Genomic DNA, 17,619 nt, shown 5'->3' on the forward strand with positions numbered 1-17,619 from the left:
GGGTCACACGAGGTGTGTTAAAAAGAGAGGCATCTGTCTCAGCTGCGTGGAGTTAAGGTTTCACATCTGGTTTACAAGCATCAACTTATGATGGAACAGGCAAGAAGGGATTCATTGGGAATGCCCCACATACAGGGGGTGGCTGGTGATAGACACAAAACACCTCGACAAGGATGGAACTGTGGAGCCATGTGACACGTTCTCTAAGTGACATGAGCCCGGAAACAGTTATATGCCCACAGGAAGCACAGACTGCCAGGTCACTTCCTTTATAATAGAGAGAATTATGAAAACTTGGGATGAGGTGACTTCTGGCTGCTAGGACACTAAAAGCTCAGGGAATGGTTATCCTGAAAAGAGATCGACTGTACTGGACAAACTACCACATGAACCAACCAGGTCATGGTCCTGGTAACCACTAGGGACCCACAGCCCCACAGCATCGTAAATAGATACAGAAAGCACTGTAAGTAAAAGAGCAACCTCTGTAGGAAATAAACCCACAGAACTTACAGCACGAGGCTGCTTCCCCAGCAGATAATTAGCTTTCTATTACTGCTTTAGCTAGCACAAACCTGGAGTTTTAAAACACGGAAATGAATCCTACAGTTCCACACTTTATTAGTTCTGAAATGCAGCTCACTTGAAGTCAAAGCAGTGAAGGACGGGACTGTTGCAGAAGCTCTGGAGGGGAATTTGTTCCCCAGCTGTTCTAGCTTCTAAATGCCATCAACATTCCTGGGTTCATGGCTGCTTCCTACAGTTTGCAAGTCAGAAGCACAGCATGGACAACGCTGATCAACTCCTCTTCTCTCTCCCTCCCTCTCAGAGTTCTAGGGACTCCTGGGATTGCAAAGCCCACCTTTCAGGCAGCCGAATAGCAATCTCAGTTCCATGCACAACTTTGATTCCAAACATTCACACATACCAAAGATCAGGGTACACACATCTCTGAAGCTACCACATAAGCACTGGGCTGTTCTGTCATTTGCCCTAACAGAGAGATCAAAAAGTAAAAGAACCTGCAGAGGGCAGGTATCTCCCCATACAGTCCCAGACCCTAAGGAACACTGTTGTGTGTAGGAGACATAGAGTGGGGCTGGCAGGTATCTCCCCATACAGTCCCAGATCCTAAGGAACACTGTTGTGTGTAGAAGACATAGAGTGGGGCTGGCAGGAAGAAGCAAAGTGAGAAAGGACTGAACTCTAGGCACTGCCCAACCTAGGCTCACAGGCTAAGCGGAAGCCTGGGACACTCAGTTCTCTGAGTTCTGCTAACGAGCTGCTGGCTATCACGGGGTCAGTGAGAGACCAACTCAAAGGAATAAGGAACTGGATGACAGGACAGCACACAGAAGTCTTACTCTGGCTTCATGCCCATACCCCTGTGCACACTTGTTACTGGCGCATGCTGCAGTACAGATGAACCTCACCACTGTGGTACAACAGTGTTTCTACTGTGATAAGAACTGTGTGGGAAAGGCAACTAGACAGGAAAAACAGTAACCTGGGAGCTAGGCAGACCCAGGGAATGAATGTATAGAGGATCCAAGAACTCAGAGGAGTTAGGCAGGCCCAGGGAATGAATGTATAGAGGATCCAAGAGCTCAGAGAAGTGATACAACTGTTCCAAAACTGGTCATGTGATGGCTAGACAACAGTGTAAATGTACCATAAATCACTGCAATGTAGACTTCCCCAAGGTGAACAGAGACAATGTGAGCCAGACTTTGCTTTTAGGGAATGCAGAGGGTGGAGTGGGGTGGGGAGAAGGTGGGGAGAGGCTGAGAGGCTGAGCATGTTCAATCAGGAACAGCACAGCTAAGCTCCTGCCCTCTGTGTTCTACCTCACTGTGCAATCCTCTGACCTGGAAGCCCCTCTGACCAAAGCACTCTCTACACATTCTTGAGGTTCCCAGGAGCAGGAGAGTGGGAAGGACTGACAGACAGCAGTGACTGCTCTCCCAACCATCTCACTTCACCTTTCGTCCTGTGAAGGCGGCTCGATGCAGTGGCGTGTCCCCCATGTCGTTTAACATGTTCACTTTTGCACCAGCCTGGAAAACAGGAAAACTTTAAATAGTGTCCACACATTAGTAAACACACACACACACACACACACACTCAAAGAACTCCTAAGTGCTTTAAAAATTAAAATAACTTAACACTGCTTGTTGCCACGAAAAGTAAAGTGGACTCATAGCTGAAGTAAGCAGGTTTCCTAACAGGTAAACGCAGAGCACAAAACTTTTCTTAAACCATTGCAGCTCCACCCAACTCTAGCAGTGGACAGACTATATGAAGAACTGACTCTAGACCTAAAGTGTATCTTCTATCACCAATATTTAAGTGTTCACATTAAAGAAGACATCACAGCTAAAATGCACAAATTAAGTACACGACGTAACCCAATCTCAAAAATATCCCTGTGTGAAAATTACCAGGAGAGGCATGTGAGGCCTTGGCTCTCAACTGAGTCTTCTCTGACACTCGAATGCTAGTTTTTAATTATTTAGAATGTGCTTCACTTCTTTTCTGTAACTATCATACTTGCAAAACAGAAGGAATTATAACTTGTTAAACTAGCCTCACTCATGTATTGAGCAAAGAAGAACTAAGTGTCTGAGGATGTGGCTCAGTGTCTGCAGACTTTTCATCAGACGGCCCAGAGTTACAGTCATAAACAAAGCTATAACGACACCTTCAACAGATCCTCGACCACTTGTTTGTGTCCAAAATAGCATGCCAGGTGAAGAGGTGTCCAGCCCAAGTTAGACTTACTTCTTCCTAAAAACAGGGGGAAAGATATCGTAAGTTATTACTTAGGTAGTTCTCCATAAACTGCATTTCTTTCTAACAAGTACCTTGGTCTATAGCCCTCATACTGCTGATGAGAGGCAAGACACATAATCACATAAGAACTGCAAAAGTGCAGTAGTGAACTGGGTCCCGCAGGACTAGACTGGATTCCTCTTGTTGACTCACCATGTCCATCTTTCAAAGAGAGAGCATCCATGCAAGGTTAGATCCCGACTACCAGATCTCCATCAGCCTGCTGGCCCTAAGAGGCTAGTCTGTATCCATCTTGCCACCAAGGATTCTTCAAACCCTGGTACCACTAGAGAGGGTGGGCTGGGAGCTCAAGGTGATGCAAAGCCCTGCAGAGGGCAACTGCCACAGTGTTCTTGCCGCAGCTGCCAGACAACAGCTCACCCCAGATAATGGCTTACAAGAGACTCTTTGACTCCAGATACAATCTCAGTTAATGAGACGATTGGGTTACCAGAGTACAGCTAGAAAACCAAAACCAATGTTAAAAGCAGTGAAATATCAGATCCAAACAACTATGCTGAAGAGAGGTATTAACACAAGCAGCAGACATGCAAGCGAATTCTATTAGACAAAAGAATAAAGGACAGTCTACTGGCCTTAAAACTGAGATAACTCCAAAAACTTACTAGAATTCTAAACCAGGCTGCAGAAACGACAGCCCTGTCCAATTCCCAAAGCATAACAGCTAGAGGATCTAGCAGAGCTCAGGAACCCAGTCACCATGCACTGTAACGCCTGGATTTCTAGTGCTGAAGCCACACAATCGTCAGCCACAACTGCAGTGTCTACAACAGGCTACTGACTCCTCCAACCAATCTGTGTGAAACTCAGCTGCCCAAGGACCTGTGCCTGCCACCATTTACCAACTGCTGCATCTGTCTCTTCTCCAAGAGCCCATGGAACTCCTAAGGTTACTTCATTGACCTTATCTTTATCTTCCGTTCTTCAGTAAAACCTAGCTTTTCCCATAATAACCCTAGCTTCCTCGCATGCGGGCTCCTCACTCAGGAACAGTCAAAGCACCTCACCAAGGAGAAACCATGTGTTGAACTCCTGCAACAAAAGTCTACACAGGGCCTTAGTCAGGGATTTTTCCATTCACGTTACAAGCTCTTCTTTGAGCCACAAGTCCAGCAAACGTTTCCCCTGCAGCCTGCCAACCCTCCCAGAAAACCGTAATGATGCCAACACAGTCCTTCTCTATAGTGCACACTCTGCCACCATCCTGAGGGATGTCCTGGTCATCCAAGTTTCCTAATCTCTGTTTCTCACTTCACCTCAGTTCTGTTTTGTTCCATTTATTTACTATAATTTACTATAAATAAAACAAAACAGAACTGAGGTGAAGTGAGATTATGTGTGTGTGTCTGTATGTGTGCATGTGTCTGTGTGTACATGTCTATGTGCACGTCTGTGTGTGTGCGCACATGTGCATGCGTATGTGCCATGCACACGTGTAGAAAAGAGAGGACAACTTGAGAAGTCGGTTCTCTTCTCTCCTTCCACCATATCAGTCCCAGGAACCAACTCTGGCTGTCAGGATGGGCAGGAACAATCTTGGCAGCCTTCTCCCACCTTTACTGAAACTAGCTCTTATGTATGACATGCTTCTCTCTCCCATGTGCTGAGATTACAGATATGCAGCAGCATGCTCTGTTCACGTAGGGCTGTGGAGAGAACCTGTTATGAACGCTAGACAACCATTGTAATGTGTGAACTACATCCGCAGCCTGCTCCCATCATTTCTTATGAATTGTGCCTCTGCGCAATATCAAGTAGTCACTGTCAGAGCCAAGACCTGGTGCCACTATGATCATAGAAAGCCATTCTCAAGGCTGAAGACATGGCTCAATGATTAAAAGCCACTGGCTGTTCTTCCAGAGGACACGGGTTCAATTCCCAGTGCCCACATGGCAGCTCACAAGTGTCTGTAACTCCTGTTTCAAGGGACCCAACACCCTCATACAGATATGCATGCAGGCCAAAACACCAACGTACATAAAAATATAAATATAGTTCAAAAAAAAAAAGAATAAGTCATTCCCATAAACTCAGCCCTCACTTATGCATTGCAGGTCAGGCCTCAGCTTGTCCATGCAGGTCAGGCCTCTCGTCTTTCATCACTTAAACATGTAAGTGGTTCCTATTTCCCCTTCACCAACTCTGGCAATGAGCGTTATGCCCTAATGTCATTATCATCATTATCTCTGTCACAACTGGCTATAAAATCCCAGGTTATAGTCAATGCTAAAGAAAAAAATAAAAGCACCCTGAGGAGTTGGGCACCAGAGTCAAGTCCCACACTTTGGCTTGGTGTCCTCCTTATGATGCCTGGCTGAGGAAGGAGTCTCTCTCCCACTCTTCCCTAACTACTAACACCTCTTACCTACACTGCACCTGCTAACAATGCCTTTGCCTTTCAGCACCACAGCAAAACCAGAAGCTTTCTCAGAACTCCTAGACATTCCCTCAGTGCAGTCTCCCACCCCAACTCCTTAGCCACACCCACCCCGCAGGGCAGAACCTGGTCACCCTCTTAGACTACACCCACCAAGCAGAGCAGAGGCTGATCACCCTCTTAGACTCCAGCCCTTCTGGCTCCTCTGACTCTTTCCTCTCTGTCTTCACTTTCTCCCCTTTAGTTTCTCATAGGAAGGAACAAGCAGCCTCTACCATCTCTCTGACCAGTCAAAACCAACCAACACTCGGGACAGTAACCACGCATCCTCTTCTGTTTCCACTCCTCCCTTACTCTCACCATCATTCCAACCTACCACCTACTCGCCTGTTGCAGCCTAAACCTATTTCCTACCTTGACATTAACACTGTCCTCAACTGTCATCAAAAACGCTGTCACTAGCCAGGCAGTGGTGGTGCACACCTTTAATTCCAGCACTTGAGAGGTAGAGGCAGGCAGATTTCTGAGTTTGAGGCCAGCCTGCTCTACAGAGTGAGTTCCAGGACAGCCAGGGCTATATAGAGAAACCCTGTTGTCCCCCACCCCCCAACCCCCAAAAAAACGCTATCACTAAATCCAGTGGGGGCACTGTTCAACTCCCAGTCCTGCATTCTGGTCTCAAATCCCTAGAATATCTTCAATCGTCAGTCTTAGTGGTCAAACTTGACTGAATCTGGAATCAAGCCATTGGGCACTCTTGTAAAAGGTTTTCCTGATCAGGTTACCTGAACTGGGAAGACTCACTCTAAATATGAGTGGTACCTTCCAGATCAAAGGTGGTGGAAGAAATTCAAGTTTTAGCTTCTTGCCTGCATGCCTTCTTTCCTGCTCCCAAGTTGTAACCTTGCAGATCTTCACTAATACCAGAACCCAGCTTCTTCTAGCTTCAATGTACACTGAAGACAAGCAGCAGTCCAGGAAACCTCCAAGCTCTCAGAACCGAATTGGTACTGCTAAGGCATCCAGCCTCCTGGAAGGAGCAGCCGCCATGCTCCTGGTCTGTCCAGAGATAGCCATTGTGAACCTGCTGACTGCTTCATGACAGCCAACGGAAATCCCCTGACACAGCCTGTCAGCTTTGTTCCTCTAGAGAACCTGACAGCTCTTCCTTCGGACACTCTGTTATCTGCCTGGGGTCTTCCTTCTCTCCCAGCCCTTTCCACTCTGTTCTCACGCCTTTGACGTCAAATCCACATTTCCATCTCCTGCTCTCTCCCTTCCATATGGGTCATACATAAGCCCTTGCTGAGACAGAGGAGCTGGAGAAATGGATGGATAATATATGTACAGAACATATAGTTCCTGGTCATAAGCCCAGTGAGATTAGAGATCACTAAAACCAGGCAAGCTACATCACAGATAATAAGAAAGCATTCTCCTAGCAGGGCACTTATCTTACCATCTACTGCCTCAAAAGAGACTCTGTGCCCAGGGCTAGAGCTCAGAGGTAGACAGACAGACAGACACACACACATGCATAAAGAGACACAGCCGTGGAAAGGCTAAATCTGGAGACTTCCAGGTTCTTTCCAGAGCTATGACTTCCCTGGCTCTCCAGCCTCCAGAGAGCCACCATGGGACCTCCTGATCACAGGAGCCAAGCAAGCTAAGATGTCCCCAGTCATAATTATATCTCGTATTAGTTTTGTCTAACTCTTCTCCTCTACCTTCATCTAGCTAACTCCCACACAGTCCCTCACTTGTCACTCTGAATCCATTTCTAAGACGCTATGCTTCAAACTAGTTAAGAATCCTCCGCTGTGGATGCTCGGAGCTTCCACACCCCAGCACTGATTTTGTGGTGGAGACTAGCCTGGTCTGTTAATCTAGATGGCTAACCTCAGTGAGGGTTGGGAGTTTGTCAGTCTCTCTCGAGGAGATCACAGCACTTTACCTGCTGGGCAAACAACAGTCACTCAAACCTGCTGGCTCAATTGCAGTGTTGCTAACAAAAATAAAGACATTATCAGGGAATGCATACCCAGGCTCACCTTACAACTTGTAAAGTTCTAAGGATGAATCTCAACTCTCTCTCTAACTTAGAGGGTCTATAGGTGTAATGTTATTTCACACAACACTGTGGGGAGTGAGATCTATGATGGGCAAGATCAGAAAGATTAAATACATGTGAGGCTTGTAACGAGCAAGTGTCAGGAGCCCACCTTTACAGTCGATGTCAGCGACCACTTCCATCCGTGCCATGGCTGCCAGCAGCCTTCGCACCTCTTCAGCATTGCCATTTCTGGCATGATGGAGAAGCTGCTGTTCTGCTTCTGTGTTCATTTCTAGATTAAAAAACAAAAGCAGAGTTCTCATCCAGAGGTGTAACATACTCACAGCTGTCACCTGCTAATGCAGGAAGGGAGAAAAAGCATTTCATTTGTAGTTCGTGGCAGACAAAAGAAATTTGTTTTGCAGAGCCAAAAAAAGTAAAGATAAGGACATAAGAATCCTACACAATAATAATTTTGTTCCACTAAATATAGAAAATCATAACCAAACAAAATGTTTATGACAAAATGAGCAAATGTTATAAATAGCAATTCTCAAGAGGAATATACATTTCAATTTTACCAGTAAATAAACAAATAAAACATATTTTTCCCACTACTCCAAAGCAACAACAACAAAAGAAAATGCTGAGCCTGTCTAGTGCTGGTGGCGAGGCAAGCCTGTGTACTTATAAGCTGCAACACATACCACCTTTTACTGCTGCATGGAAGAGGCAACTTTTCGGCATCAAGTCAACCCCAAAGCACACACATAGCACTTACTGTGAGAAACGATTTCTGGGCTCTGTCCTACAGAATTACACAGTTTTATAAATATCTTCACGACTGTAGTACTTGCAATAATGGAAGAGTTAGAGACATACACATCCCATCCAAAGGAAGCTGGCCAAAAAAATCCTCCAGAAAGGCTAAGAGATGGTCTCCGGACTGGAAGGCGGTGGTGAGGGGGGAAGCATGGTTGCAAATTTAGCAGCCTATGCAGAGAAAACCAGATCCCTAGCCTGGTGGCTTTTATCGACATTCCTGACAGTGGCAAGCCAGGACTCCCCTCAGAAGACACAGCTAGTCACTTCCTCCAAGACGCAGCTATCAGCAAATGAGCATGACAGATGAGCCTGGCAGAGCAATGGCTGCCCAGGCTTCCTACCTTCCCATTCCCAGCCAGCTCTCTGTTTCTCAAGGGCTGATTTCTAAGGACAAGACATCTGGACAAAGCTTCTAAAGTATGGGCAAGGCCAAAACCAAGCAAGAAGAAAAGCAACCAGAGAAGACACATTATCCAGACAAACAAGTTTTAAAATTAAGACTAATATATTTATAATATAATACAAAATAATGTAATATTTAATTTTTTATTCTTAAAATAGAATAATGAAAAAACATTAAAAAATTAAATAGCTCAGTAAAAGAGTTAGAAAGTAAAGTTCAAGAAGATATATCATAGAAAATAGCAGTGTTAGAAAAATAGTAGCCAGGCGTGGTGATGCACGCCTTTAGTCCCAGCAAGTGGGAGGTAGAGGCAGGCAGATTTCTGAGTTCAAGGCCAGCCTAGTGTACAAAGTGAGTTCCAGGACAGCCAGGGCTACACAGAGAAACCCTGTCTTGAAAAACCAAGAAAGAAAGAAAGAAAGAAAGAAAGAAAGAAAGAAAGAAAGAAAGAAAGAGAGAGAGAGAGAGAGAGAGAGAAAGAAAGAAAGAAAGGAAGGAAGGAAGGAAGGAAGGAAGGAAGGAAGGAAGGAAGGAAGAAGAAAGAAAGAAAGAAAGAAAGAAAGAAAGAAAGAAAGAAAGAAAGAAAGAAAGAAAGAAAGAAAGAAAGAAAGAAAGAAAGAAAGAAAGAAAGAAAATAGTAAAGTATAGCCAGGCAGGGTGGCACAGAACTATAAGCCCAGCACTTAGAAAGCTGAGGGAGGCTGGGCGGTGGTGGCACACGCCTTTAGTCCCAGCACTTGGGAGGCAGAGGCAGACGGATTTCTGAGTTCAAGGCCAGCCTGGTCTACAAAGTGAGTTCCAGAACAGCCAGGGCTACACAGAGAAACCCTGTCTCAAAAAAAAAAAAAAAAAAAAAAAGAAAGAAAGAAAGAAAGAAAGCTGAGGGAGGCAACAGCATTGCTGCAAGTTCCAAGGCCAGACTCAGCTACACAGTGAGTTAAAGGCCAGCATGAGGTACACAGAGAAACCCTACTAAGAAAACCTCATGGAACTGTAGTTTTGAAAGGAATACTTAGAACTAAACAATCTTTCTCTCTCTCTCTCTGTCTCTCTGTCTCTCTCTCTCTCTTTCCTGTTTTATTTTTAAAGTTCTGGTCTATGGACAAGACTAAGTCTCCATGAGGCAGGTCACATGAGTAGGCTGCCATAGGTTCATAAGCTTGAATGTTTGATCCCAAGTTAGTGGAACTGTTTGAAGGGTTAGGAGAGTAGCCTTGTTGGAGGAAGTGTGTCCCTAGGGGTGACATCCAGTGAGTCTCATTCCCTCCACCTGCAGCTTATGGATCAGATGCGAGCTCTCAGCCACTTCTCCAGCACTGTCCCGGCTGCCACCACACTTCCCACCATGACAATCCTGGATGAACCCTCTGAACTGTAACCCAGCACCCTGCCGTGGTTGTGGTGTTTCCTTGTGGAAATGAAGACGTCCCAGCAAAGTTCACTACCACACGTGTAAGAATTTAGGAGGAAAGGAAAAGTCTTTTGAGCTTCCCAGGAAGTAAGACTCCAAAGAGAAAGGAGCAGGAATCAGAATGGCTGACTCTTCAAATGAGCAGCTAAGAAATAATAAATATCCCAAAGTTCTGGAGGAAAATTATTTCCAATCCCAAATCCTGCAATTAGCTAATCAAAAGCACAAGTCAAATGAAGACAGGCAGAGAGAATTGTGTGTTTGGGTTCCAACCCAGAACTTCTCACCTGCTCACTCTACTAGAGTTATTCTTCCAGACCAGCTGTGTCTCCAGATGTGCACACATAGAAAACTAATGAGACAATGTACACAGGATGCAGGAAATTAGCAAAGAGTTAACCCCTTGTAGTAGGAATTACATGAAATGTAGCTGCAGTCCTGGCCTATGTGTGGACTGTCTGCCTCCACCTACACCAGCGGTTCTCAACCTTCCTAAGGCTGTGACCCTTTAATACAGTTCCTCTTGTTTCAGTGACCTTCAAACACAAAATTATTTCATTGCTATTTATAACTCAAATTTTGTTACTGTTAAGAATTGTAGGGGGCTGGAGAGATGGCTCAGCGCGGAAGAGCACTGACTGCTCTTCTGAAGGTCCTGAGTTCAAATCCCAGCAACCACATGGTGGCTCACATCCATCTGTAATGAGATCTGATGCCCTCTTCTGGTGTGTCTGAAGACAGCTACAGTGTACTTAGAAATAATAATAAATAAATCTTAAAAAAAAAAAAAGAATTGTAATATAAATATCTGATATGTAGGTTATCCGATGTGACCCCTGTGAAAGGGTTGTTTGACCCACCAAAGGGTTTCAACCCACAGGTTGAGAACTGTTGGTGTAGACTATATATTCACATCCCTGCCTTTATATTCTACTGACAGGAGAACTCATTTCAGCTCCCAAGAACTACCTAAACCTGTTTCTAACTAAACCCAAGAACTAGAGATTGGCCTCAGAGCTCAGAAGAAAATGGCTTCTGCCTCAAATTCGCACTGGTTAGATTGCCATTAGATAGCCGCAGGCGTGCTCTCTAATGTTACAGAGTTGATAAACCCACTGGGAAGGTCCATCCTCAGGGCTTATGCTCAGCCTCCTTCACTGTCTCCCCTTGGAAAGAACTCTAAGGTCTCAGCAGACAAAGCTACTTTTTCTCAGAGTCTTCTCTGCTGCAGACAACGTCTAAGCATGATGCAGTGTCTGTGCCCTTTTCACAGCGCTCGCTAGACACCACCTCCATCCGCCGCACTGTGCTCAGTCATCCATACACACCAGTTAAAACACGCAACTAATCATTCTAAATGTTTAACACTTGTGTTCCTTGTAGCAGTGCATGTGAGGAAAATAAACAGATAAATAAAAGTTTATTCATGCCGGGCGTGGTGGCGCACGCCTTTAATCCCAGCACTCGGGAGGCAGAGGCAGGCGGATTTCTGAGTTCGAGGCCAGCCTGGTCTACAAAGTGAGTTCCAGGACAGCCAGGGCTACACAGAGAAACCCTGTCTTGAAAACCAAAAAAAAAAAAAAAAAAGTTTATTCATGTAAATGATCATGAAACCTTTAAAAATGCCTTAGATCAGGCATGGTGACTCATGTCCATAATCCAAGATTAGAGAGGCTAGGGTGGGAGGACTGGCCATACAGCCACAAAGCAGAATCCTGTCACAAAAGCAGGAAAAAACCTGCAGATTTTCTCATTGACTTGAAATTTCAGACAAACATTTAACAGTTTGAGGCCAGGGAGACAGGTGGCTGAGTGGTAAAGTCACTTACCATACACACCTGATGACTAAGTCCAGACTCCAGAACGTACACAAAAAGCCAGAGGAGGTAGTGAGCATGTGTTATCCCAGCACTCCTACGGGGAGACGAGAGGTGAAGGAGAAAGAATTGCCAGAAGCATGCAGGCCAGCCAGCCTACACTCAACTGTCATGTGTGCCCACACTCACACATGCACAAATGATGGCTACAGTGTTGGTTTCATCCAAGTGCTGGTTACACAAGGATTCTAAGTTTGATCCCTAGAAACCAGATAGAGAAGGTGAATATAGAGATGTGTATTGAATATAGTACTAGGACTCTCTGACCAGGCAGAGGGCCTAGTCACATAGAGATGGTCCCTGAAACTCTCTGACCAGGCAGAGGGCCTAGTCACATAGAGATGGTCCCTAAAACTCTCTGACCAGGCAGAGGGCCTCGTCACATAGAGATGGTCCCTAAAACTCTCTGACCAGGCAGAGGCCCCAGTCACATAGAGATGGTCCCTAAAACTCTCTGTCCAGGCAGAGGGCCTAGTCACATAGAGATGGTCCCTAAAACTCTCTGTCCAGGCAGAGGGCCTAGTCACATAGAGATGGTCCCTAAAACTCTCTGACCAGGCAGAGGGCCTAGTCACATAGAGATGGTCCCTAAAACTCTCTGACCAGGCAGAAGGCCCAGTCACATAGAGATGGTCCCTAAAACTCTCTGTCCAGGCAGAGGGCCTAGTCACATAGAGATGGTCCCTAAAACTCTCTGTCCAGGCAGAGGGCCTAGTCACATAGAGATGGTCCCTAAAACTCTCTGTCCAGGCAGAGGGCCTAGTCACATAGAGATGGTCCCTAAAACTCTCTGTCCAGGCAGAGGGCCTAGTCACATAGGTGATTTCCACATACAGTGAGAGACTGTCTCAAATATACAAATAAATAAGTAAACTAATAAACAGGAAAGGCAAGCAGTTGAGGAAGACTCTCAATGTTGACCTCAGGTCTCTACATGCACACACACACACACACATGTACACATGCACATACAAAATGCCCTACAATTTCTAAAACCATAGTAGAGTATGAAGTCAAATGGAGTCTGAGGGCTACTACTGAGTCTTCCCTGTAGCTAGCTGACATAAACCTAGCCAGCACAACTGACACTGAGCTCTAGGTTCCGTGAGAGACCCTATCTGAAACCTAAGGTGGAGCAGCACCAGGCAAGACGCTGGACACCACCGGCAATAACACAGTGTCTAGGTCCTGTAAGTGAAAAGTGACCCTTTAGAAAACAGAACTGATTTTTCTTCACCCACTGACCCATCTCACCAGCCTACATTTTAGGTTTCCTAATGAGATTCTGAACAGCCATGAAAATGTTATCAACTAGACAAATGTTTCGCTTTAAACTGAGAGACAGCAGTATTTCTTCTCCCTTATTGCTGTCCCACTGCTAGCCCACCTTAGGGCCTTTGAATTTTTATCAAAGTATAATCTATAAAGTATAATTTATACTTTGTCTCTTAAACGCTGTAATTAAAACAGTGACCACCAAATCATACTTACTTTAGAAAACTCTTGGCCTGAACAATTCTGAACTCTCGACAAAGATCATGATTTGTAAAATTTGGTCTCTATGTGACTAGGCCCTCTGCCTGGTCAGAGTTTTAGGGACCATCTCTATGTGACTGGGCCTTCTGCCTGGTCAGAGAGTTTTAGGGACCATCTCTATGTGATTAGGCCCTCTGCCTGGTCAGAGAGTTTTAGGGACCATCTTTATGTGACTAGGCCCTCTGCCTGGACAGAGAGTTTTAGGGACCATCTCTATGTGACGAGGCCCTCTGCCTGGTCAGAGAGCTTTAGGGACCATCTCTATGTGACTGGGCCTTCTGCCTGGTCAGAGAGCTTTAGGGACCATCTCTATGTGACGAGGCCCTCTGCCTGGTCAGAGAGTTTTAGGGACCATCTCTATGTGACTAGGCCCTCTGCCTGGTCAGAGAGTCCTAGTACTATATTCAACACACATCTCTATAACCACCTTCTCTTTCTGTTTTCTAGGGGTCAAACTTAGACTCCTTGTGCAACCAGCACTTGGATGGAGCCAACACTGTAGCCATCATTTGTGCATGTGTCAGGAATCTATTTTATTTTCTTGGAGACAAGGTTTCACTGTGTAGCCCTGACTGTCCTTAAATTTGCTATGTAGATCAGGTTGGTGTCCAACTCACAGAGATTCACCTGTCTCTGTTTCCTAAGTCCTGGGACTGAAGATGTGTGCCACCATACCAGAACAGGGGTCTATTCTTTTATAATTTAAATCACAACTTTTGAAGATTCCAGAGTTAAAGAATTTTACATCCTATAACTATAAAACTCCTAGAAATATCAACGATAATAAAGGTAAACAATTGAGCTTATTCTTCAGAACAGAAGAAATGTAAAACATTTAACAATATAGCTGCTTGAGGAAATTAGTTTTCCATTGTCTGTTGTAGAAATGTCTCTTTCAGTCCAGGTAGATCTAAGCATGTAACTCACACCGGCGTAGACTCTGTGATCCTCCTACCTCACACTACAGTTCTACCACGCCCAGCTAGGAATAAGGTTTTTCAAAGGTGTTTCAAAAGTGAAAAGTCAGGGGGCGTGGAAAGATGACTCAGTCACTGAAAGTCCTTGCAGTTTTGGGTTCCCAGTACCCACAAGGCATCTCACATCTACCTGCTACTGCAGTTCTGGGGCTCCAGCCTTCTTTGATCTCTGAGGTAACCTCCATATATGCAATGCATATGAGCACACACAACACACACATATAAATAAGAACAAAAATTGTTGAAAAGCACTAAGTAAAATTCACACATGCTGAGATTAACTCAGTTATACATTCAACATATGTCGAATATATATGTCCTAACATCTAAGTGGTGATCCCTTGAAGTCTAAGCCTAGACTTAGCACAGGATCCAACTCTCTGAATGAAGAGGATGAAACAGATATTTGGAAACGCATATCTATATCTATATCTATCTATATATCAGTATCACTCTGCTGCAGGATATTTGATCACACTGTGAACCCCAAGATTGTGTTCTTTACTAAAACAAACAAACAACAACAAAAAAAAACACTTTGTTGTGGTTGGCTCACCCCTAGCATACCTCATTTAGCCAAGAGCTAAATGAAGTCAACCTGCTAGCTCAGAGAGGCAGAGAAAACATCCAGCTAAGCTTCCTACCCCACTGACCTCCCAGAAGAAAGAGTCTCCTCGGGCTGCCTTAAATCCCCTTCCATTCAAAGACCTTCCTTCTGTTTCCTTATGTTCACTTCCTGTCAGCTGGTTGCTTGTTCGTCCTCTTGACCTAGGTTGGCTTTATTTAGCTCTCAGCTAGGGTTGAGCCATACCACAAGTACTTATTTACAGTAAACAGAAAGTTCTAGGATCAGTTCATAATCTCAGGGTTCACAATATGTCCAAATATCCTGCAACATCACTCAGAATACCCAAGAGCCAATAAAAGAATATGGTAAGCATGCAATAGAATATAATTCAGTCTTAAAAATGATTCTCTGAGGGCTGGAAGGAAAGATGGTTCCAAAGTTAAATGTTTGCTAACCTTCCAGAGGACCCAAGTTTGGTTTCCAGCATCCACATGGCAGCTCACAACTATCCATAACTTTCATTACGTGGTATTTGAAACTCTCTTTGGCTTCTGAGGGCACCAGTAACATACAATAGTAAGCATACATACAAGTAGGCCAAACATTCATACACATAATAAAATAAATTGTCTTTAAATATTTTTTCTGGCATGGGCTAGAATCCAGATAAACCTTGGTACATCTTGCTAAATAAATGGCATCAGCCAGTGTCGGAAGGACAACCATGTATGACTGCACTTACACAAGGAAGCCGCAGAGAACAATTCAGGAGCAGGAAGCAAAGCTACACCCAGTGATGTGTACCTGTAAACGCAACACTCGAGAAGCGGAAGCCAGAGGCTCACAAGCTTGGAGCTCAGGAAACAACGCAGCCTCTAAGCTTTTAAAAGCGAATGTTTTAAGAAGTCATAGTCACCAGTACCCGAGAGGGACAACAAATGCCAGGGACTGCTCAGAGGGCTCAGAATCTCAGTTCAAAGGACTAAAAAGTCTTACAGGCAGATGAAGAAGCACGGTGGTCCACACCATCATTAAAACTGAAAGATGTGACAACATGGAGAGCTCTTGCCTCACACATCCAAGGCTCCAGATGTGAGACCCAGCAGCACAAAGAAAAACAAATCATAGGCAGATACTTATTTTATGGTTGGATATCAACATGTCAATATAATACTTTAGCTACATCGTATACTAAGAATTTTAACAGTGAGAAAAATTAAACGTATATACATAGAAACTATACCTTAAAAAGTAGATTGAGAAAACTGTTTCACTCTGTATTCCAAAGTAGTCGGCTGCTAATGGGACTCTGTCTCCATGTTGTGTTTCCTAGCTAAACAATGGTTTTGTGGTTGAAAGAACAAAAAAATGCAGGAAATTAAAGTTATTTACAGAGGGGATGACAGCACAATCACAGCTACAAGCTAGAACTTTCAATGGAGGGTTAAATACTGCAATCAAATGCAAAACTTCAGGCCAGTGTCTAAAATGGAAAAGCCATGGACTCTGCTCACATGGACACTGGCTGATCCCACGTGGACACTGACGAAGAAGAACCTGAATTTTAAGTACGGAAGGAAGGCAGCAGTCTTTAAGGCCGGCTGCGGGAAGCCCTCTCTAGCACTTTTAGCTTGACTTCTCACTTAGGAACCCTTTTCCTCTGGCCCCTCAGTGAGTCTGTGCCTGATACTGAGCACTGTTCTTCTGAAAGAGCAGTGACAGTGCTGACTATGCTCTCCAGTCACATGACACTTTACAAACCATCTTCTGTCTGTGAAAAGCACAGCTTACACACATGAATGCCACAAAGAAAATAATGCCTAATCCCTGGGGAGTTATCATTCTATCTAAATTCCATTGAAAAGCTTAAGGCTAGACAAACATTAAGTAAGTGGCTTTCCTTTGCAACAGTGTTTCAACTCTATGTGCTAGATTGTATTTTCCACCAAGGAGGAGCCTTCCCACACCTGTGTTCAATTTTCATGTGAAAAATTCTAAGAACTATTAGCTAATGTTTCAAAGAGTCTACAAACACTATGGCAGAGGAATCTCAGGCTAGATAAATATTGTAATAATAAAAATACTAACAAGGAAGTTGATGGAATTTTATCTTTAGCAAACATTTTTGAGCCCTAGACAAAATAAATTTCAATTTTTCCCACTTTATTTCATAATTGAAAATTATCTTGAAAGTGGAATTAGTATCATATAATACTGATGCATCATGGTTTATACACTATAGAAATTTTCCCTCTCTCATTTTTTAAAGATTTATTTCATTTATACGAGGGACACTGTAGCTATCTTCAAACACACCAGAAGAGAGCATCAGATCCCGTAACAAGTGGTTGAGCCACCATGTGGTTGCTGGGTATTGAACTCAAGACCTCTGGAAGAGCAAGTAGCCAGTGCTCTTAACCGCTGAGCCATCTCTCCAGCCCCGTAGAAATTTCTCTTTAAAGAGAAATTTTTTTGAGGAGAAAGGGTCTGGCAGCTGCGCAGAATGGCTTCCAGTTCCTGAGCACAGTGGGTCCTCTGCTCCAGCCTCCTAAGCAGTTAGAACTAGAAAGCAGCTTGTGTCACTTTTAAAGGGAAATGAAGCAGAAAGCACACTGTGGTTTTCTTTCCAGTGACGCATGATGGGAAGTGTACAGTTAAGGATGCTTTCACTGTCTAGTGTGGCAAGTTCCTACTCCATGGGTTAATGAATGAGAAAACTCAAATGGACCAACCTAGTAA

At 44.3% G+C, this 17,619-nt stretch overlaps 1 protein-coding gene across 1 annotated transcript in view; it reads right to left on the bottom strand.

The window, feature by feature from the left end:
* Window positions 1-17,619, bottom strand: part of Osbpl1a (oxysterol binding protein like 1A) — a 195,539-nt gene that overhangs the window by 175,617 nt on the left and 2,303 nt on the right. The window contains exons 2-4 of the mRNA XM_021150443.3: window positions 7,453-7,575; window positions 2,702-2,787; window positions 1,983-2,057 (exon numbers count right to left, since the gene is read on the bottom strand). Of these exons, the coding sequence (XP_021006102.1) occupies window positions 1,983-2,057; window positions 2,702-2,787; window positions 7,453-7,573 (282 nt within the window). The 5' untranslated portion in view covers window positions 7,574-7,575. The remainder of the gene's footprint in view (window positions 1-1,982; window positions 2,058-2,701; window positions 2,788-7,452; window positions 7,576-17,619) is intronic.

This window comes from Mus caroli, unplaced genomic scaffold, assembly GCF_978045245.1.
Source record: "Mus caroli unplaced genomic scaffold, Mus_caroli_1 scaffold_19, whole genome shotgun sequence".
Taxonomy (NCBI): domain Eukaryota; kingdom Metazoa; phylum Chordata; class Mammalia; order Rodentia; family Muridae; genus Mus; species Mus caroli.